We start from the raw sequence: 23,392 nt of genomic DNA, 5'->3' as shown, positions 1-23,392 counted from the left end.
CCTCCAGCTGCTGTTCTCCAGGCCTTTGGCACCAGAGCATTTGTGGTGCCCCTTAATACCCTGTTCAGATCTCCTCTGTGAAGCTTCTGCCAACTTTTGTCAAGCAAAGTTCATTGTTTGTACTTGTGTATTCCTGTTGTCCTTTCTAAATCCTTTAAATTCCTCTGGCACAGCAACTGAATAGTTGAATGAATACGACTATGAACAAATAAATAAATCAGCTCTTTGATTGATAATATATATCCCTATTTTATTTGAGCCTAACGGCACAATTGGATTTGAACCTGAAGTCATGCATTCTGCATATTTATGGGTTGTATTTCAGGTACGCTACTCACTATGAGAAGTACTTTAATGCTCTTCCCATCCCTCTAAATAGGCTTTGAAGAGGATTTTTTATTTATTCTCTGCCTTTGTTATATGGATTTCACACACATGAACTGAATAATTTGTATGCCTTCAGGTTTACTCAGATTCTGTTTAGTCATTATATACTCAAATCGTTGGTATCTCATTGATGTGTAAAAATTAGAAATCTTGTCTGGACATCTCTTATTTCTGTACTACATGCAACATACTCTATTGTGTATAAGTATATATCATGAAATGATTTCAGACTCTGGTCCTGGATTCAGAGTGCCTGAGTTCAAATTCCAGCTGCACTACTTACATTAGAAGTTGGCCTTGGACAGGGTGTTTACCTCAACTGTCAGATGGGAAAGACAGTAGTAACTACATCATAGTTCAGCTGTGTAGACTAAATGAGATAAGACATGTAAGTAGTTCATGTTGCTGAGCATGCAAAGTAAATGTGGTACATAGGAAACAATCAGTACATTTGTGTATATATAGTGGAATGTTAAATTCCAATCTGTATTTCACAGCAGCACTGACAGGTTGCTCTCAGACCCTGAACTGAGTGCTGTAGAAAGCCCTCTGGCTGACAAGAAGGCTCCAGGGAGTGAACGCGCTGCAGAGAGGGCTGCAGCTGCCCAGCAAAACTCTGAAAGGGCCCGCCTTGGCCCACGACCATCATATGTCAACATGCAGGTAACTAAAATAAAACAGGAAAGCCATTCAAGTGTAGAGTGCTAGGGTTAGGGTGTAAAGAATTCAGTGGGTGTTTACCAATAGTATAGAAATGAGCTTTTCCTACAGGGCTGTAGTCAAATGAAATTTACATACATATATAGTAGTTAGGAATTGCTTTTGCTACAAATATTAAAAATTAAATGTAGGACTTAATCCTAGGTGAGTTGAATTTTTAAAAGTAAAATAATAAAAATGGTATAAAGATATTTCTGTCACTGTGTTATGCACATAACATTACTCATCTGTTTACTTGAAAAAATTTTAGATAAATATGAGACTCTATTCCTAAGTATTACTCCCTCATAACATTATCTTGGATAAATAGAAAGTTACTTCAAAGTAAATTACTAATCATGAAATATAGAATTCTGATTTTCACATAGTATGGAAAATAAGAATTTTGTGCTTTTAGAGATTCTTATAAATATCTTAATTTGCAGGACCAGAAGCCCTGGGTAGATTTACCTACTTGATATTAAGGGATTTATCTCCCTCATCCCCCTACTACCAAAAAAGAGCAAACTTTTGTCACAAAGTCTTAGAAACAAAAAACTCTGTCATAAATATATCAAAGAAATTAATTTGTGGAACTAAGTTGTACTGTTGTTATTCCAGTGAGAAGAATAATTCAATCTTTCTTGTCTTTTTTTTAAAATCATTTGTATCACAATGTTTTCATGAGTTTTTAGGTGATTTGTTAAATTAAAATCATGGCCTTTATAATGTAATTAAACTATTATTATTATTATTATTATTATTATTATTATTATTATTATAAAAGGCATTTATATCATTTACTCTGTTGGGTTTATATTCAGTTCATATAAATTAAAATTTTCTGATTTAAGAACTGTCAAGTCCCTATACATTCCATGTGGATTTTGTTCTCTTGTGGTTCTTCTTTTCTATCAGACATTGCTTTCAGAGAACCAATTTTATGTGTCTTTCTTTCAGGATAGGTGAGAATGTTCTTGATGATATTGTTTGAACTTAAGTAGCATAGATGTGCCCTTAGCGAATAGATGACTCATAAAATCACTGAAAAATCAATGATAATAGTCACAGGGCATTCACTGAAGACAGAATGATGATTTCCCTGACTTTTGTGACAAAAAATGGGATCTGTCTCCTAATTGCTATATCTCTTCACTTTCTTATCACACTCACCTTAGTCTATTTTAGTTATTTTTCTTCTGCAGTCCTTAAACTGTAAGTCATTGAAAATATAGATTGTTTTTGATTCATTATTGTATACTTTCACAGAGCTTAGCACATTTTTTAACCATAGGTGCTCAATACATACTTATTGAACAGTTGAATTTAGATTTTTCACTATATTTGGCCCTTGTATGTTGATAATTAAAAGTTGAGTTTTAAGATTCAAAGACATTTTAGACCTCGGATTTCAAAAAACATGAACACTGCTGTCTAAAAATTAAATCTCCTTATTTACTCTCATGTTTTTCAGTATGACAGCTTTTTGGGAATTCATCAGGGACAGCCTCTGTTTGCTTTCATCATCTTAGCGTAATCATTAGTTACAGCACATTTTACTCTCAGACTGCACATTACATGGACACTGTGTACAGTATGGACTTCCAAGGAGAAGTGTCAGAGAGATCTTGCCAATTGGTTTTCAGTTTTCCTGGTAGCCCTTTGAGGCATGCTTAAATCAGCTAGCTAGTTCCTTAATTTGGGGGTTGAGGACAATAGGTTGGCATTTGAGATGTAGCTGTGCCTGTATCACTTTCTTTGCAAAAGACCTATTTGGCCCCTGCACAGCGCTGACTGCATCATAATTATTTACTCAGTGTTAATGGAATGAATGTATGATGCCATCCTAGTTCTGTACATAAAAGGTAATACGGTTCAGTTTTATTGTATCTATTAATGTTATTATAGATTAAGCTAAATATTTTCTGTTTATCTCACTTGGAAAGCAAAGACTATGCCAATTATTCTAATAACTGTCTTAAGTTATCTTAAGTTTGTACCACTTCAGGTCATGCTTTCCTTCCTGAAGAAGGGATTTTGAGTCAGAAAGGAGGACAGTATTTTGGTAATATGTATAGCGTAAACGCTATAGGTTATTCACTATGATTTAGCATATAGTAGTCTGGGTAGGCTAGCTATTCTCGGTACTGTAAATATGATTTTTTTCCCTTCTTTTTGAAGGGAAAATTCTAACTCTTGTGACTTTCGTGATATCTACTCAGAAATAGTCATTATTCTAAGTAATTATTTTTGAATGAATGTTTAAATTTATCATACTTGCATTGGATTTCTGTCACATCATGGTGCAGAGCTTAGCATATGTCTTGAGCAGATTCATGGGCTATAGTCAAAACCTTTGTTCTCTATCCATCAAATATTGGCAAGACATTTGAAGAGACTGGCAATAAGGACATTTTCTCTGTTTCATTTTCAGGCATTTGACTATGAACAAAAGAAGCTATTAGCAACCAAAGGTATATGACACACTGATAATGCAAAGTTTTTATCTTTCAGTTTTCATTTCCATTTCTTTGTTTACAATGTTTTATGAAGCTATTTTAGCTGTTTCATGTTAAGAAATAACATTCAGATATAATTTCCTCACATGTATCGAAGAAACCATCTATGTCATCAATATTTTATTTATGAAATATGTTAAACATACCAAGAATTAGTTTTATATTCTCTTTTCCGAAGCTATGTTAAAGAAACCAGTGGTGACGGAGGTCAGAACACCTACAAACACCTGGAGTGGCCTGGGGTTTTCTAAATCCATGCCAGCAGAAACTATCAAGGAGCTGCGAAGAGCCAATCATGTATCCTATAAACCCACCATGACAACTACTTACGAGGTTTGTAGAGCTACACTTTACCCAGTCTTCCTTTCTCTTCTCTTGGTAAAAGGGGACAGTCATCTCCTTCAGCTTTCTTTGTAGCCAGAAGGAATGATTAGTGGTGACTTGTTTCTATTTCTGTCCTTGTTAACATTCTGTAATAAAACAGATGGAATCCTATATATTACACTTTAATCTGTCTCTCTCCAAGATATTGATTAGCTGTTAAGGAGATGTAAATTTGGATGTCTTCTTTTTTAGAGAAGGGGTATCATAAAAGACAAAGTAGGACTAAGATTAAGCAAAGAACAGATGCAGTAGCCCATAAAAATATACAAAGAGTCCTTTTGTCTGTGGGTATCACTCAGAAGGCTGCCATGGGGGAAAAGGCAAATATTCAACAAAAACAGATTTTGAGATATGAGTTAAAAATTCAGTGTATTCAGATGTGCCAAGAACACAGTAGGAAATATCTCAAACAAGAGCTCCAAAATTTTTATGTTTCCCAGATGTTGGTTATACTGCACAGGGTGAGACCGAGAAGCTGGCATTCGTAGCCCATGGAGGAGGGGCCCTGAGTCCCACACTCCTCCGTCAGGCTTCTCTGACTCACTGAGCAGGCCTTTTTGCAGTTGAGTGTCAGCTCTGGGTTCTAAGCCTTCTGGAGTGGAGGTGGGTCTAGAGGGTGAGCCTGCACATACACTGTGTTGGGAGATTGTGCAAACCCAAATGTGCATGAAAATGATTAATCTAAGGTTACAGCATTCAACCAGAGCACTTTAGGCTGAAAAATAAATGCTGGTTAAGGGCTTCATAAGTATTAGTCTAATAACTAACACTTGTAGATTGACCTTCTTTTCTCCACCCATTTTCACCGTAATGATGAAAAGCAAAAGCAAACATGCTAGGTCCGCCCCTATTGTCTTTTTAAATAAGTAAAGAAGAAAATACTATAGAAATGCTTAAAAGAAAAGTCTTCTGTGAATTTCAGTGTCAGAGCTGCAATTGCCAGCCACCTGGCTGGTTATATTTTAAAAATTGAACTGACCTTCTACAGCAAGAATGTAGGAAACATTAGGAAAGATTTTGAGGCAGTAGGAGGTACACTTCTCCTGCCACTAGAACCCTGAGAGAACAGAAACATCTCCTTTGTTAACAAAAACCTGAAAGTTATTGCTGGTTCTTGGACTTTGATGCCACACCTGCCTCGCTCCCCATGCAACCCCACTCCACCACTACCATGGTTCTGTTGGGTGGACTTCACTCACGCTGGCTTTTGGCAGGTGTTAGGTTGTTGATTGTGTTTCTGTGGTTTGCAAGAATTAATTGATTTTAGAAATGTGCATCTAGTTCTGTTCTCTAAGACAAACAATATAACAAGTTGAAGACGATGATCATTCTAGTAACTTGGTGATCACATGCAGGGACTGTGGGGTCTCATAACTACTGCAGAGATGTGTAGCTCTGGAGTTACCTCTCTCCTCTGAGCCTCTTCTCTCATTTGGGTTGTAATGAGGAAGACATCAGAGAGGGTCTGCAATATTTAGCAGGTGCACAGTAAATTCTTAGTTATATCAAGCAGCTGTTGCTGTTCCTACTGGAGAAATATGTCCCGAAGAAAATTGAGGGCCAGCTGAAGGATGAGATTGCACATATGAATGTTCATTAAGTAACCCTACATGGGCAAGGCACGCTTTCTGTAGCCAAAGGAAGACCTCAGAGTACATGGGAACACATGATAATTATTTTAAATCACATTTAATGTTCATAAGGTGTTTTTCAAGTACAGGTATATTCAGTCCCCCATAAACTCCCAGTGATTTCATACAGGCCTAGGACGGATAAGTCTTCCTCAAGGTTATGGTCAAAGAGAACTCGAGTTTACTTTGCAGAATTTCCTTGTGTTCCTCTTCATTCTTCACTCTAAGGAGTACGTATCACACGTTGGTGTGTGATTGATTTAGGATTGTGTTAGCATAGTTTCACAGGCGTAAGAATCATTTACGGAGGGGACAGTTAGAGAAAAGGATAGGGATGGGTGGGGCAAAGGTGATGGGAAGTGGGTGTGGTCAAAGTACATTGTGTGCATGTATGAAAATGAAGCACATTCTGTATAATTAATATGCACTAATAAATATTGTTTTAAGGTAAGTTAGAGAGCTTGACGAAATGTACATTCTTCCTCCAGGATCGCATTTAGCAGTCAGAGAATAAGAACAGAATCAGGATGATTCTAACGTGACCCGGACATCTCTCAGGAAATACTGCTGTAAATGGATAGGATACTAAAGAGGGGAATGGCAAAAATGGGTATAGGAATTCAAGAGTCTTTCGCAACTCTTACTTAGGGTCAGATAGACCACTTTCTGTGGGCAGAAATGTGCCAGGACTCTGACCAAGTGGTTGAATGCTTTTCTTTAGTTGTCTGGGCTGGCCTGCTCCACCATTGTGGTTGGTGTCTCACAGCCATTCATGCTGAAAGTTGGGGGAGTCATTGTGTTACAGGAAATAATACTGGAGATGAAACAGGAAATATTATGTCTCCCAACCTAATCACTGTATGATACTCTGAGTTCTTGTTCTCCAGAAATCAAAGAATGAGTCCTAGGAACAACAGAGGTTAAGAGTAGAAAGAAATTTATTGTAGGAAAGCTCCTGAGGGGCAGGAAGTTAGCTGGGAATCCCACTTTACAGAGGATTTTTATAGGGTAGGGTAAAACCCACCTGGGTACCACTTGAGCCACAGCCATGAACATCCAGTAAAGTTACAAGTATAGTCGCTTAGGTAATGGTGGTCCAATTGGGAAATAGGTTATATAACAAGCGTGGATAGAAAGAACAAAGATTGCCTAAGAAGTGGAGGGTCCAGAGGTCACCCAACAGGGTGATGAATGTCTGTGTAGACTTTATTAGACCCAGTGTTTGTTCTTGAGAAAGTATGTAGGTCTGGTCATCTTGTCTTTATCTTGAGGCCTGGTTTTCAGCTGATGTGTCTCTGGTAGCTGTGGTGTGTTTCACCTTGTCCTAACCTTCTTGAGGACCTAGCCCTATCTAACTGCCGGTATTTCTACCTAGCTCATCTATCTATAATGGTGGGGGAAGAGGTTCGGCCTTAAAATTACAGTGAAGAAAAGATATGACCCAGCTTTCTTACAGAATGGCGTTCTCAAGTCTGTCTGGGATTTGGACTTTTCCTCATGCATTCCAAAATTATTGAAATAGAAAGGGCAGCTGCATAACATAACCTGATTCTCTGCAGCAGTTACTACCTGCGTGTGTATGCCTTGCCTTTTATTCTGCCACAGCTCAGAAAGATGAAAAATAACAGTCAATCTAATTATTTCTATGAATTAGGAAGTGGGCAAAGATCTGGAGAACAGTGGAGAGAAATTTTTTATTAAAAGACAAACAACACCTATTTTTATAGCACTAGATGTTTGCATTGTAGAGTAGCTGGAAACACCTTCACGCTTCTTTTCGTTACTCTTTTTGAAAAAAAAAAACTAAATAAGCAAGTAGAAGAACACTGCTTTGTAAGTAGCAGCATATTTGGCCAGCAGATCCTGGTGGGTGAGCACTGCTTGTTCACTGTGCTAGGGACCAAGGGTTTCCTGCTCTGGGAAGTTTGCTTGAGGCAAGAATTTGATACTTTGGGCCTCTATTGAGTATTAATGAGAAGCAAGACGTAAGCAATTTTTTCCAGTTTTTGTACAACTATGAAAAAAATAGTCGGTAGAGCTCCTTTAGACAAGCAGGCACTTTCAAGCTTTTTTGTTTTATGTAAGACGCAAAAGTCTGACCATATCCACTCGTTCTGTTGGACACCAAAAGTCAAATAAAAGCTACTTTGGCCTGAACCATCTCTGTCCTGTTATCAGTGGTAACAGGAGGCTTGGGATTTTTTTTTCGCTACTCATCTCAAAAGTGTAAGTAATAGTCACATATTCTTTAAAGCAAAAATGGCATAGGGAATCAAAAATAGCTTTCAACTTCACCAGTACTAAGTAATGAAAATTTGTGATTGTGTTAAATTTTACAAATCATCATCTTTCCATGGATATTTTAGATTAGCGGGAAGCTGGGCATGGTGGCGCACGCCTGTAATCCCAGAACTCGGGAGGCTGAGGCAGGAGGATCACTGTGAGTTCGAGACCAGCCTGGGCTACATAGTGAGTTCCAGGTCAGTCTCAACTACATAGTGAGACCCCGTCTAACAAAACAAAACAAAAATAGGTTAGTTGGTAGATACCACAAAGTTTTGTTTGGCTTAATGTTTCCAGAAAATATATGTTTACCAGGTCTGATATAGCTGTGTGATTTAAATCAGTGTAGATTTTAGAGTAGTTGCTGTCTATACTGATATACCATGTGCTGTGTGCTGCATGTATATAGCATATAGCAATTCATTAATGCTTCTGTAATTACCATGACTTGAGCATGTTTCCTATTTTTCTTGTTGCATTTGTTTTTTGTTTTTGTTTTTTTTTTTGTATGACTTGAGCATGTTTCTTATTTTTCTTGTTGCATTTGGTTTATATACATATATTTTTTGGTTTATCTTTTTTGAAGTATAGTATTAAAGATACTTTCCCTGGGGAAAAAAAATCTATTTTCTGGTCTAAAGAGACTTAATTTTTCTTTATCTCTTTCCAAAAGCCAGGAAAGGCATCTTACAGATATAGAGAAGGGAATCGTTGAGATTCATTCAGTATTTGCAAAAATGTTAATCACCTTTTGTATGTCAGACACAATTCTATGCCCTAGAGACATGGGGCTGAAAACTGCTGTGGTGCCATAGATAGGTTAGAAGTTAGAGATAAGGTTGGAAAGAAGAGGCCATTTCTGGAATATTTCACCTCGTGGTAATGTACAGTAGAAATTGTGGAGCAATTATGGAGCTCATTACAAAGCACCTCTGCCCATGGCAAAGTATAGTAGCAACAAATTACCAGACTTTATACAGAGGAATGATTTGTTGTAATTTTCATTTTAAAATCTCAATCTTATCTTGTATACAGTGGGTTATGGGACTGGGACAGCAAGAGAATCATCAGGATGGCCATTAAGGTATCAGTTAGTGACAACTGTGGCAATGGAGAGAGCTGGGCAGATTTGAGGTACATTAGAGGTATTGATAGACCCCGCTAGTGGGTTTGATGTCTTGAGGGGTAGAAGAATCATGAATGAATCTTCAAATTTGAGCAGGAACAGATGGATAAGTAGAAGTGTATTTCCTGGGATATGGATGTTCTTGAGAAAGAAGGTTCGAGTAGCTGGTGAAGATGGGTAATCACTGACAATTTTAAGCATGCAAAATTTAAAACACTCATCAGACTACCTGATGGAGGTGTCAGATTGGCAGCTCTGATTTTTAACTTCAACAGAGAAGACAAATCTGGAGATAAAATTTTGAGAGTCGTTCTCACCTAGCTTTGAAAAAGTCTTTTGGTTATATGATGAAGAAGTATAGAAAGAAGAAAAGGGGTCCTTAAAAACAAGATCCAGAGTTGTCTAACATTTAGAATGGAAAAGAGCAAGAGGAGCCTACAAAGTACACAGTGAGATAGATGGAAAGCCTGGGCACTGGGGTGTCAGGAGCCCATAGAAAGAAGTGTGTAAAAGAAGCTGGAGTCAGTGGTGGTTATGCTGTGGCAAGAAGGAATTCAGTTTAAAGAAGTAAACAGCGAGAAATTCTCTTGGAATCACCTAGTGAACATAAATCTTTGAAAATTACTGAGTCTTGATGTTGATATTCTAATACAAAGTAGGATACTCGTAATACAGTGATTAAATATGAAGTAAATGCAAAAAATACACTAAGAGACAGAACTAGGAGAAAAGGTGGGGTGCCAAGATGATGACCAAGGCCAGTGCAACTGACAAAGGCACTGGCCAGTCCCAGGCACTGACTTTTTTTGGCAGTCAATTGGGATAAAGGCAAGCCACATGGAATTTCTATGGAAATTAATATATACAAGGCTCATAAAGAACAAGACAAAGCATTCTTGAATTGGGAACAGAATAGACAAAATACGTGGTTGTGATCAGAACGTAGTCCTTCTAATTAGAAGGTTTTAGTTATGAGAATGGAATTTGGGTGTGAGTTACTCTGACCTCAGCAGGTAGGATTCAGCCAGACTCGCGTCTATAAACAAGCCAATTGTGGGGGTAACCCTTTACAGCCTTTTTTGGGTATAATCAGTATTACGGTCCCCTGTAATTTTTATTGAAATTTTCATTTTGGAGAATTCAAAGGTAAATTACTCTTATGTATCTGTCATTTGTTGGAGAGATTGTGTAATTGTGTGGAGGAGATAAACACAGGAAATTCCAGAGCCATTTCCAACTGGTGACTGTTAGGCTGGGAGCTTGATTCTTTTCAAAGCATTGGATGTATCTGCATTTCATTTTTATCCAGTTTCTGCTCCTGTGTGAAACAAGGCAAAGAATCTTTGCTATACAAGGTGGAAGTTTTGCTTTGTAGTTCCTGAAAATAGAGAGGCTTTTCAGCTACCACTTTAACAAATTTTACAGGAAACGTTCTTTATATGGAGGCCTCTCAGAACCTTGTTGTGTACCCTCATACTCAGCTCCCTGTAGTGACGGGTAAAAAGCTTCACTCTGTATCAATGTATTATCATGTCTCATTGGTTGTGGGGGCACAAAGCCATAGAAAGGTACCACAGTCTCTTCTTGAGAGTCAATGTGCAATGGTAAGCAATAGAAATGGATAGCGATAGTATGATTTGGATTCCTTTCTCCTCCCACCACGAGAAACCCACTTTATTAAACATTTCCTTATTTGACTCTTTACAGGGCTCGTCAGCATCCCTCTCACGGTCCAATAGTCGTGAGCATTTGGGAAGTGGAAGTGAATCTGACAATTGGAGAGACCGAAATGGAATAGGACCTGCAAGTCCCAGTGAATTTGCAACTTCTATTGGCAGTCCCAAGCGTAAACAAAACAAATCAAGTGAGCTGATTTTTATTTATACTTTAGGCGTAGGCCGCTCAGAATGTGTCTACTGCTTTGAGGTGATGGTGAAATATAAGCCTGGTTCTGAGACTTCGAGTACTCGCCACCTGCTCTGTAAAGTTGACGTTTTTCTCCAGTGAAGCAGGCCACATAGTTCTCTCTTCTCACTGCGTTTGGTACATTCTTCTACCCGAGCATTTATCATCCTGAAGTATGATGCTTTGTTTATATCTTCCCTCACTTTAGAATTTGTTCTCCACAGGTCAGGAATCATATTTATTTAATAAACATTTATTAAGTGCCTTTGTGCCAGGCATTCTGTTAAGATTGTGCCTTTTTATTTTTTTTCCCAAAAGGTTAGCAGAGTGTCTGGCAACTAGTAGATAGGTTGGAATGGGTAATACGCCCCAAATAAAAAGATGACAAGGAAAAGACAGGCACATAGAAGTTGAGAAACATATCAAATTAGTATCTTGGACCACTGAAAAAAGACTGACCAATATGTAGCTACTAATGGTGAAAAGCAGGATTTTATTTTTTTTAATTGACAAGACATAGCTACATTAACATAAACAGAAAACATCACATTAAAGCATAAGTGTTCTGTCTGAGCAAATATGCCTGAGACTCAAAATGAGTCATGTTTTGTCTGTATCAGACCCATGCTTCTTGGCTGTATAAGTAGGGAAACAGATAAGAATTTGCTCCTGATGCCTTTTCTCAGAGTTTTTGACAAATTTGGGATTCTGAAACATGTAGCTTGGTGTAATTGAAGAATATGTGAAGAAAGGCAAGGTAGACCAGTGGACACTTGGTAACAGCCAATTGTTACCATCAGTCAAGTCGGCCACTTTGTGAGGAGTCTCAGATTGGAAAAGACCGTTAGTGATACCGGCCATATCTAAATATGAAAGCCCAGGCATTCCCACATTACAGTCAGTGGTAGTCTGGAGACTTCTTATTATTTACTGGCTGGATTCTCCATTCACAGTGGTATGACTGATCTGAGAGGCAGAGGTTGGTACAAGTCAAAGATCTATGGGCATAAAGATGTTTGGTCTGTAGCCCAATATAAGTTAGTTTTGTGCTTCTCTTTTTTATCTTTAACTCTTTCCCTTAATTTAATATTGGATAATTAATATAATAATTGATTATATTATATAGTTGAGTTGGTTTGGGGTTAAGATGGGGAACTCATGAATGAAAAGGAATGATTAAAGAAACCCAGTTATGATATCTTTTGTCAGATGTTTTAAGATGATAGGAAAGTTTAAAAGAAGATGTAGAAAATATCCATAGTTAAGCTAGAAATACAAGGAGTATCGTGGGCCATCATTAACACTTATTGCTAAGAACGTATTTTTCAAACATCTGTTCTTTAAATTTTTACTAGTGTATCTTACTTAGCCCAACATATGAAAAGTATTTCTTTTAATTAATGAGATATTTTAAATTGATTTTGAATACTCTTTGTACAAGTCAGACAGTTTTATCCCCATTAGACCTATTTCAGGTGTTCAGTAGTCACATGTAGCCTCCCTCTACAGTTTTAGATGATTTTTATTAATACTCTTGTCTTAATATCCTTGTTTCTTAATACCAAGTCTCTTAGCTTCAATTTTTCCTGGGTGTCCTTGTTTTTGTCAGTTGCTCTGATGTCCTTCTTAAGCTTTCCTTTCACTCTGCAAAACAGTAAATTTCTCACTGGGACAACTACATGGCCAGTGACACCCATGTCCTGTAGCCCCGTATCAGTCTGATGTGCTCACTGTACCATACTTTGGGTCAGTATTAACCCAGTACCTTGCTCATCCTTCTACCTAATTCTTTTGATGACTTGGGGACCTCTGATTCACCTTTCAATGGTGGTGTGTTCCAGGACTCATCATCCTAGGGCTTTGTTCTGGGTGCTGTGCTCTACGCATTTGTCCCTACATGAGATGAAATTTCTGTTTTTAAGAAAAAAGGAAACCTATGGACAAATTGCTTCTACTGGAGATACATAAAAGACTTCTTAGTTGGGTGATGAAAACAATTAGAGTAAGTAGTTGATAGCACCAAAAACAGTGTAAAAAAAATACTTAGATTTGGCAGATGACTGAATCCCTAGAATAGTATCTGATCAGTTTCAGTGAATGTCTTTCTCATCCTTCCCCTCTCTTGGCTCCCTCTGGAAGCTGCATCTTTGGTGCAAGAGGACAGACTGTCAACACAAGCAAGGGCCAGTTGGTGGTCAGGGAAGTAGGAATATCTGCACAGGTCTGCTGGATCCTCGAAAGCAGTATGTTTGTATATTTAGTGAAATAATTACATGTTTCAATACTCCATCCCCTAACCCTGCTTGTCACTTGGACTTAGAACAGACAGTGTGGTGAAACCTTTCCCCACCATCAGTTGTAGAACCAGACCAAACCTCTTCATTGCCATGTTAGAATTTTCCCCAAGAGACAGACTCATTTCTGTCATAAATTAAAATGCAGGAACTTCAGTATTCTTAGGATTTCATATATTACTCCTTTTAGAAGCACTCTATTTGGTGAACTTGCTGCCCAAATTATATTTTGCTAGGAATGAGATTTGAAGTCACAGTTCCTGTCACTGAAGGAGAGATCTTGTGTGGCTGCAGAGGGCCATCCTGCTACCCCAAAGGCGTCTGGATTTGCAGTGACTTTCCATATCTACATCATGTCTCTGGGATTCTCCTTCCAATTCCTGTTTAGTTCACATCACATCAGTTCTAAATAGCAAGAGCTTCTGAATTCTCAGGGAGACTGACGAATGATTATTAAGTACAGAGGCATTGCTGCTGAATTTTTGCCTCCCACATGTAACATTTAAATGGCAAGCGCCTCTCTGAAAGCAATAACCAGCCTTTCCTTAATGAAAAGCCAATTTTTCAGTAAAGGATTGCTGTCTTTTTGCAGCAACAGCTCTGTTCAGCTGAACAGTGACACCTGAAATATTTAGGTGATTAAAACTTTTAATTAAACCATGTTCTCTCTGGGCATTTACAACTTCAAGCCTGTCTCTTCTTTGGCTTTCAGCGGAACACTATCTCAGTAGCAGCAATTACATGGACTGCATTTCCTCATTAACAGGAAGCAATGGCTGTAACTTGAACAGCTCTTTCAAAGGCTCTGATCTCCCTGAACTCTTCAGCAAACTTGGCCTGGGCAAATATACAGATGTCTTCCAGCAACAAGAGGTCAGTCATTATTTTCCCCGGTGACTTTTATTTTGGCTGTGTGTATGATGACATCTGGAAGAGAATTACTTGTTGACCTATGACTGTGCTTTCACTGAGCATTTATTCAGGCCCCATAGCTTGTTTTTGCTGTCATCTCATTTCTTACTTATTTAGTGCAGTTAGTAAACATAGGATAGCAGAAATACAGAAAATTGTGTTTGCAGAAATGCACCATAGCTATCCTTCACCATTGTTAGCTGGTATATTGATTTGTATAACTTCCGGGTTCATGGCTCCCTTAATAAGGCCAGTGTCAAGTGTGCAGCTCAAAGGATTTTGTTCTTGAGTCTATTGTTGTCTTTATTAATGACACTTAGAAGTAAATAGCACCATCTGAAATACATATCTATGACTTTTTCACCCACCCTAAGTCACATTGTGAAGTCTGTTCTCACAAAATATATTTTTAACACATTCATTCATTTGTGAATTTACTACCTAAGTTTTTCTTAAATTGAAACAGAGCTGAGAGGTCTTCTGAGCCCTCACTACCATGAATTTTGGTCCAATGAACTAGCCATAGACTGTTATCCACTAGAATGACCAAAAAAAAAAAAAATCCTTCAGCATGATTCTAAGGATGCTACCACATGATTAGGGTACAGCTAACCCAATGCATCAGAAAAGTAAAAGGTTTCATAAATTTATCTTTTTCAAGTCAAGTCATAGCCTAAATTTGGTGCTATTTGGCTGAATTTCATGTTAGAGAACATCTAATTAAGTCATAATTTTCGATTATGTATCAGTCCACAAAGAATCGATGGTTTTTATTAGGTATTTTGTATCATAAATTCAGTGTATCATGTATATTACCCATGACTTAATAATAGTTAAGTTTAATTACTGAATGCTTTTGTTTGTTACACAATTCCCCAGTATAGTGGATTTCAGGCCATTGATTTTCTTTTCTTTTCTTTTTTTTGGGGGGGTGGGTACCAGGGATTGAACTCAGGCCACTGAACTGCTGAGCTAAATCTCCGGCCCTTGATTTTATTTTCTTGCCTCTAAGTCTAAGTTAGTGTGCATTTAGCTACAGATTTTCTAAGTGAAGTCACCCTTTCATCTGAACACATTAAAGCACTATCTCTATTGACTTAGTCCTGCTGTTTAGATGAAGATAGCTGACTGAAGCCCGGACACAAGGTGTAACTAACGTCTCCAGACATAGAAGAAAGTGTTGCTTCCTATGTCTTGGTTTGTTTTTAATCTGTATTTCCTATTTGAAGAAGCATAGAAAGGAACTTATTATGTGTGCTTCTAACCTCATTACTCCAAGAAGGAAGAAAACCTGAGACTATACAGCCAGACTAGCTTTATTTAATAGTTTATTAACTAAGGCATGAATTACCAAACTGTGGCCTGCAGACCTGCTTCTTGATTTTGTCAATAAAGCTTTATTTGAACACAGCCATGCTCGTTTATTTATTGTCTGTGACTGCTTTCAAAGCTGCAATCAAAGGGCTGAGTAGTCCCAACAGTGACAGTGTGGCCTTGTAGAATATTTCCCATGTGGCCCTGTAGGAGGAAGTTTGGGGAACCAAGAGTCTGTTGAGTAAAATTTCTAAGAACATACCTTTAGAGCTGTGATAAAGGCTGACTTTAAGGTTTTATACAATCTAGATGTAATATCAAATTAGAACAGAAAATTTCAAATTGTGTTTAATATAATTTAACCAAAAGTATTTTTTAACTTTTATATGATGCATTGAGATTTGGTAAACTGCTTCCTTTATATAGGTTTTCCTAATATTCAGATAGGATTTAACAAGAATTCGCCCTCTATCATGTAACCTCATGGTCTTGAATTTATGCCACATTGAAAATTCACTAAGCATCTTTCCTAGGTGATAAATCTGTGTATATTACTACTAACCATAGCTGCCAATTATTTAACCCCTTTGGTTACATTCATTGATTGTTTTGCATCTGTAGTCATATTTAATATTTACAAGAGCCCTGCAAGGTATACAGTAAGCCCCTGACTTATGAACATTCAATTTTCACAGGTATACTGTGTAAAATACACTCTGTTGGCTTAGAGACAAATTTGACTTATAGTTCTTCCTGCATGGAACTTGTTCATTAATCGGGAACTTACTGTACAATATTTTCAATCCTATATGTCCTTGACTGGTAATTACAGAGTCAAGATCTGAACTGAAGTCTCTGTGACTTAAAAGTCTGTTGCCTTTCTACTCATCCACACTCTTTTAAAAGGAAGAGTAAGGTCCTTGGCTATTTCCCTTCATACTTTGTTGCTGATACCATAGGATGTAACTGTCATATTACTGCCAGTCCTTTTTTTGGTGCCATTTTCAGAGATGAGGTCTGCTGGGTTGAGTCATGGAAAGCAAAAGAGCTGTTGTAGTCTGGGAATTCTTGTATCAATATTATATATAACACAGTGGAAGATACCATCTGTTTTATTCTTTAGTTACTTCTTGAAAGATACATTGGACCAATGCAGAATATAAATATAAGAACTATTTTCTTTTTCCTAGGCAGATATGTATTCTTACTTTTATTATTTCCCCAAAAAATGATACAATATTTGTGTTTCCCTTTTGCCAGAAGCTTCCAGGATCCTCAGAACTAAATTTTTGTCTCAGGTTTCAGTAAATTTCTGGGTTGGAGTATGTCTGCTAGGGTCATCACTGTATTTCACCATCTTTAAGTTTGTGCCATGACACCACCATTAGTTTTTGGAAGTAGGCACAACATAAGTAGTAAATATGTATAATAATGAGCTAGTCCTATAGTGATAAAAATAAGTGCTTAATATGGGGAAAAATAATCAAATACATCACATAAAGGTACAAGGTCCCAATGATAAATGTTACTGTACTGTATACCTAAAAAGTACCAATAAACTTAATAAAAAATATATATTGATTGCCGATTGTCTTTTAACCCACAGATTGATCTGCAGACATTCCTCACTCTCACAGATCAGGATCTGAAAGAGCTGGGAATTACTACTTTTGGTGCCAGAAGGAAAATGCTGCTTGCAATCTCAGGTGAATATAAATGTTCAATTCATATTTTAATTCAGAAAAATCTCTGCCAGTGTTCTCAGCTGGTGGGCTGGTTCTTCCCATCAGCTGCTTGCTTTTTCTTTTAGTACATTGGTGGTTGTGGTTTCAGAGGGTTCTTCCACCAACTGAGGATATTTACCCTTTCACCAACGCATTGCTGGACAGCCTGCCTTGACAGTGTTGTTCCTTGAAGTAGATCTCTTCAGAATATGGAAGCAAAATTGCCCTATGCAGAACATAATAGTGTGAAGAAAACTTAATGCTGCTTTTTGTCTTTGTGCTACACAATAATCATTGTGTTTGTGAATAAATATTATTGATTGGATGTCAGATTCAAATGTGTATCCTTGCATACCAATTGAGATCATTTCATTGAGCAAAAAATACTGTTCATTGGTATAGATTGAAATCTGGCAGTATTATTTGTCTTAGTGTTTTTAATAGAGTTTGTGAGTCACCAAAAGGATATAGTATCCTGAAAGTAGTTATAGAATGAAGGAAAATAATGTTTTCTGTTTCCATAAACCTCCCTGTGAGTGTATCTATTGCATAATCCATGTATTAGAAAATGTTGCATCCGTATTTATTGGGTGACATTCATTTGAAAGGAATTGGGCTAGTGATGAGTTAGAAATTGGCAAATGTATACTAATACACCTCAAAAATGTGCTTAGAGAAATATGAAGAAGAAATATTTGGGGGGTTAGTTTTCAAAGACTTCATTAAGGCACTTAAAATGCCAAGTTTATAAGTATACCATTCCCTCAAAAGGACAGACACACCAAGAGCAGAAGTCACCATCATACATAGTTCTGTGAGCAAACAACTTTGCTGTTTGTGAACATTGACTCTGCGGGCTATGCCTTCTGTGAGCATAGCAGTTATTTCCAACTGGTGAAAGTCCAGTCCGGATAGCATTTAGTAATGAGATCAGCAAATCAATTTAAAACATAGGCGCTTTTCCAGTTCACTTATAGGGAATTGCATACAAAAATCTTCATCTAAAGCAGATTTGGGAAGAATAGCTTTGAAATAGGAGTGGAAATTCCATCAGTGAGCTTTCTGGCAGCTGCTGTTGTGCCTTTCTATGAATAGGACTCTGCTCATGTCACTTTAGAAATCTACTACCCTACTGGCTGCATTAATAGCACTCCATAGGTAGATGCATACTTCCTGTTGGCTCAGAAATTCATCTTGGTAGAGTGAAAAGAATATTTGATTCAAATAGGAGTCTTGGGCTTTCCCTGTCATGTCATGAGATCTAGGATAAGTTTCCAAACTTCTTTTGGTTTTATGAAAGTAGAGTAGAACAGATTGTGTAAAGTCACCTTCCCTTTCTAAAGTCTCTCCTTTCATGTCATATATCATCAGGCTAATTGAAAACAGACAACAGTTCTAAAGGTATGTGCTATTAACAGCATATTACTTTGTTCTTTTTTTTTTTTACCATCTGTGGTAAGATAGTTGGATTTTTAACTTGCTTTTCGTGAAGCTCATCTCAGAGAGCTATTCACTGTTTCAAATTAACTTTATATACTTTCACATTTTTTATGGATATGCAATTGAAATTGACACACTACCTGAACTCACATATTCCCTATAACTATACTGTGTGCCTGTAGGACAACAGTTTTATACCAGAACTCTACAATCATTCACTAGAGATTCATGGAATAGCAGTGATAATATAATAAGAACTAAGTTCTTTGTGCACCACCCTGACTCCAGACTCTGTAAAGCTTTTAGAAACAAATACTCACTAAATACTTTCATAGGTTGCAGAGCAATTATCAATCTTTTCTCTGGAATATAATATAGCAGCACCATTCACTGTGGGTTTGGGGGAGTAGAACAGGAATCAGAAAGGATTTTGAATCCTATTTAAAAATGTTTTCCAGTCATCTTTGGCATGTATCCTCTGAGGTTATATGCTTCTTAGATTGCCTCTCTTGGTGGGATTCAGTTCTCTTGCTTTTAAAGGATATTAGAGATGTTGAATAAGATTCCTTGGTGAATGCTTTGCACAGTATGAAGTATTTGATTATTTTAAGGATGATTCTGTCTTACTTTGTTGACTGCAATTGTTTGAACATGGTAAATCGTTTTCTCTACAAGTAATAAGTTTTTATTGAGAAATCATTCATCAAAAAGCTTCTTCCTCCAATTCAAGCTATCTGATAACAAAGACATGTATTTATAGTCCCAGAGCATTCCATTTCCAGAGAGACACAGACTAGGCAGCTCTGACACACAGTCTTGTGTTTGCAGAGTTTGGTTAGGTACAGAGTTTGCTCAACAATCCTTTTCAAAATTTTATAAAACTTATAATCTAAATTATTCTTTCAGTATGAGGTTTTTGTTTTATCTTGGGCCAGAAGACATGTATTCTAATGTTACAGGAGGAGATGAAATTTATTTCTAGTAGAGATGGATCAAAGAATCAATTTGATTTTTTGAAAATTCTTGATTTTTTGAAAATTCAGAGATTTCTCTCTATAGTTTAGCAATTAACTATCTGTACACCAAGTCAGGGAAGGAAGGTTAGTGTCCTGTAGACAAGCTTTCTGTCACAGCCTTAGGTAGATCTAACATTTCCCGACCTATTCTTTTAGTTTGTGACTCTGTTCAGATCCGCAACAAGATCCTGAGAGCTGCCAGGATTGTGTGAACCTTGGGATTTCAAAGAAAAAGGTTGGTATTATCCCAAACTTTTCCTTAGGCTTACTGAGCAAAAAAAAAAAAAAAGAGAGGAAGGAGTTTGCTTTTTAATTTAAAACAACAACAAAACCCCTAGTGTCTCTTTAGTAGGACTTGACCTTTGAGACCCTCTCTGGAAGATTATCTCTACTTTTCACATTTATGAAAATTATATATGAAAGTTCATCTTTAGGGAATTATTATATTCCCTCATGCCTGTTTTATTCTTTCAAAGGTGTAGTTAATGTGATTTTTCAGGAAAAAGTTTTCAACATTTATTTTTAAAAAAATTTTTTGAGATAAGGTCTGCCCAGGTAGTTCAGACCAGGCTTGAACTCCCTTTGTAACTGAGACTGGCCTTGAACTTGTGATGATCCTCCTGCTTCAGCTTCCCAAGTGCTGGGATAACAGGTGTGTACCACCACACCTGGCTTCAACATTTATTTTTTAAAATTGTCTTCATTGGCCCATTTGTTTTCATGTGCTCAGTTGCACATGTTTTGTGTGCTAGGGAAGGATGTTGCTTAGCCTCATCCCTTGCTCTCCACCTCCATCACAAGGGAATGCCCTCTTGATTTGTAGGCCTTTTCCCCATGGGAGAATGGAGGCCAAAGGTGGTCTCCAAGCTTGAATGTAATATAACACCGGTCCACCTATGGGGATCTATTCTTCACTCTCCTATAATTTTGTCTTTAAATACATTTGATTCCATCTTGATTTCTGAATTTTAAAGGGCTGTATTTATAAGTTTGTTACAAATACTCATTCATCTTGATGGTACAAATTAATGGGTTTCACTGTGATAGTTCTTGTGAAAGTACATGTGTACTTTAACAAGATACATTTGCTCAACTTTTAATAGGAATGTTTTTGATACTGTGATTGTGCAGAAATTAGAAACAGTAGCTGTCAGTTTGCATGCCTGCATATGTCATTTGTTTGTAGAATTTTTAAGCTTTTTTTATTTAAAAAGGAACTTTGGTATACTAAAAGATGAAATAATGTCTATTATTGGGCATACCTGCAACTCTAGTGTCTCAGGTTTGTGTTCCTGACACTTCAGGTGGTCTTCTCTGTCCTTGGGCCACTGATCTTTCCATCAGGGATATGGGGTTTCAGCCTTCCCATTTAATGGTTAGGTGACTCAGTTACTTTTAAAATCAGTTTTCTTATTTATGAATATGTAGTATTTTTATAAATACATAACATTACATATTTCTTAGAAAAGACTTGAAGCCTGGGGATTTAGCGCAGTAGTTCCACTGCCTGCCTTGCAAACATAAGGACATGAGTTTGATCCCTGGTACCAAAAAAGAGAGGACTCGAGTAGGACCAATGTAATAAAGACCAATAAATCACTTATCTTTCTGTTAAGAATTGTATGTGAACCAAAGTGAGTTGTTTCTACTGTTGCTTTGACCCATACAGGGCAGGCATTTACATTTTGAAAGTAAGTGGAGTGAAATATTAAGGGTGTTGGCCATATTTCAGAGTTGAGGAGATAGGAGTGTGTCTGGCCCTGTGACCACCCTCACCTACCTGTAAACAGCCTGAGTCTGTTCTCATCTGTTGCATTGCTGTGGCTCCCCGGGGTTTATAGAACAACGTGAGAATTCAAGAGTGGATTGTGTATGTGATTGAAAAATTGAGTCCCGTGCAAATGTAAGGTGTTGACAATGTGCTACAGATTACCTCAAACTGAACAGAAAGTACAACTTTAAGCAATCGATTCAATATTGAATAAATCTTTAGATATTTACTTTGGGTAATTATCAGAAACTGTAATCTCCAGACTGTGATTCTTTATTATAAAGACATTAATGATTCTAGGGTTGGTTGAGGGGGGCATGGATAATCATAAACAAGGTGGTCTGCGTAGGTTAACTTTTTACTTTTCTAGTTAATAATTTTTACATGGCAATAGACAAACTAAGGAGTGTTTCTTAAAAATTCTAGTTTCATGGGGGCAACTCAGTTTCCAGTCCCCCTTCTGTCTCTCTTTGGCAGAAGCTATCTTTTTCTCAAAAAACTTTTCGTACTCTTAAAAAAAAAAAAGAAGAATTCTAGTTTCTTCAAAATTAAAGTAGAGCACTGTAGTTTTCCCTGTAAATTTGGATACAGATTTTGGTCGTTTTCAAGTGTACATTTTCTAAACTGCTGTGATTTGTACTATGTTGAATTTTTTTATGCTATGTTGAATTTTTATTCAAAGAAAACTTCTGCTTCTTCACCTAATCATTTCTGACTCAAGAAACATAGATTTAATGAATCGGCAGAGCTGTGGGGGCTGTGTCTTCATGCTTCAGGGCCCTTCTGGAGTACCTTTAGGTTTCGGTGGTATGGGGTCTTCTTCTCACATGATTTTAATAACGTAACAGCTGCTTATGTTTGACATAGATGAGTTCAGGAAGTAAAAGAATCTTTTGTGTCCTCTCTCATACCTGTTACTGGCCTTAATTGTCCCTCTGCCCCTGAAGTAACCTTTGGTATAGGTCAGATGTTTAACGTGGTTAGAAGCTTCTAAGAATGATATATCCCCCAGAGAGTTTTGTAACCACCATAAAAACTATTTGCTGTCCCTTGACTTTCTAGGCTGCCAATATGCTACCTCTAACAGGAGACTTTCTGGTATGTCAGAAATGTCTTGACCATTAACTTAATTTTACTTTTGCCACCAAACTTGACATTCCCCTCCAACCCTACTGAGTCACCATTTCATGAGCTCATTTGTCGTGTCCTATAATGTATGGAACTTTTCTTTTGGGCTGCTAACAATTCTGTCTTGCTCTTTCTCCCCAGAACTAAATAAAAACCGAAGAAAGCTTTTCGAACCACCAAATGCACGCACCTCTTTTCTGGAAGGTGGAGCGAGTGGGAGGCTGCCCCGTCAGTATCACTCAGACATTGCTAGTGTCAGTGGACGCTGGTAGCGATGCCCTCTAGGCACACGCCCACCTCTGACTGTAGAGCTGGGCATGGGAGATCTGTGAGCAGCCTTCACTACACACTGTCCTCAGCACTCTGGGCGTCTGGTACCAGGACCAAAGCATCTACTCATACCTGTATTTTTCGGCAGAAAGGAAGACGACAGAGAAGATGTTCTTTATGTTGCCGTACAAAACACCAAATGTGGATTAGTGGATTACTTTTTTTTAAATGGCATTTTTAACAGAATTTACAATGAGAATAGGGCTTTCTTTCCTTTTTATTAAAACCTATATAACATATGCACTGATTTTATTTTTTCTTAAAATGAAGGATAAATTGACATCTGGGATGCCAGAAAACTTAGAAGTTACTTTGTTTGTTTTGGTCTTGGGAACTTAAAAGTAATCAAAGTGGAATTTCTGGTACTGCTTTAAAAGAATTATTAAGGCCTTTCAGCACTTTACATGTTCTGATTTCTTGTCCTGTGGAAATATCCTTTTCCCTTTTTCTTTCTCTCAATTTCATGTTGGTACAGATCAGATTTAGTCATTTTTCTGACTGCATCAAATTTTTATTTGAAATGGTACTG

The 23,392-nt window shown here is 37.4% G+C and overlaps 1 protein-coding gene across 7 annotated transcripts in view; it reads left to right on the top strand.

The window, feature by feature from the left end:
* Bicc1 (BicC family RNA binding protein 1) overlaps positions 1-23,102 on the top strand; it is a 294,638-nt gene extending 271,536 nt beyond the window's left edge. For 4 of the 7 annotated variants that reach the window (XM_010603144.3, XM_010603169.2, XM_010603155.3 and 1 more), the window contains 7 exons: positions 885-1,050; positions 3,521-3,560; positions 3,784-3,938; positions 10,737-10,893; positions 13,941-14,101; positions 17,061-17,160; positions 22,675-23,102. In XM_010603144.3, the coding sequence (XP_010601446.1) occupies positions 885-1,050; positions 3,521-3,560; positions 3,784-3,938; positions 10,737-10,893; positions 13,941-14,101; positions 17,061-17,160; positions 22,675-22,805 (910 nt within the window). In that variant the 3' untranslated portion in view covers positions 22,806-23,102. Of the gene's footprint in view, positions 1-884; positions 1,051-3,520; positions 3,561-3,783; positions 3,939-10,736; positions 10,894-13,940; positions 14,102-17,060; positions 17,161-19,790; positions 19,870-22,674 lie in introns of all 7 variants that reach the window. The other 3 variants (XM_010603178.3, XM_010603147.3, XM_010603161.3) reach the window with 3 other exon arrangements.
* The last annotated feature ends 290 nt before the right edge of the window (positions 23,103-23,392 follow it).

Source organism: Fukomys damarensis, unplaced genomic scaffold (assembly GCF_012274545.1).
Source record: "Fukomys damarensis isolate Sample0158 unplaced genomic scaffold, DMR_v1.0_HiC HiC_scaffold_20, whole genome shotgun sequence".
NCBI classification, from domain to species: Eukaryota; Metazoa; Chordata; class Mammalia; order Rodentia; family Bathyergidae; genus Fukomys; species Fukomys damarensis.
Note: the sequence above shows the minus strand (reverse complement) of the source record. Positions and strands in the feature narration are given on the sequence as shown.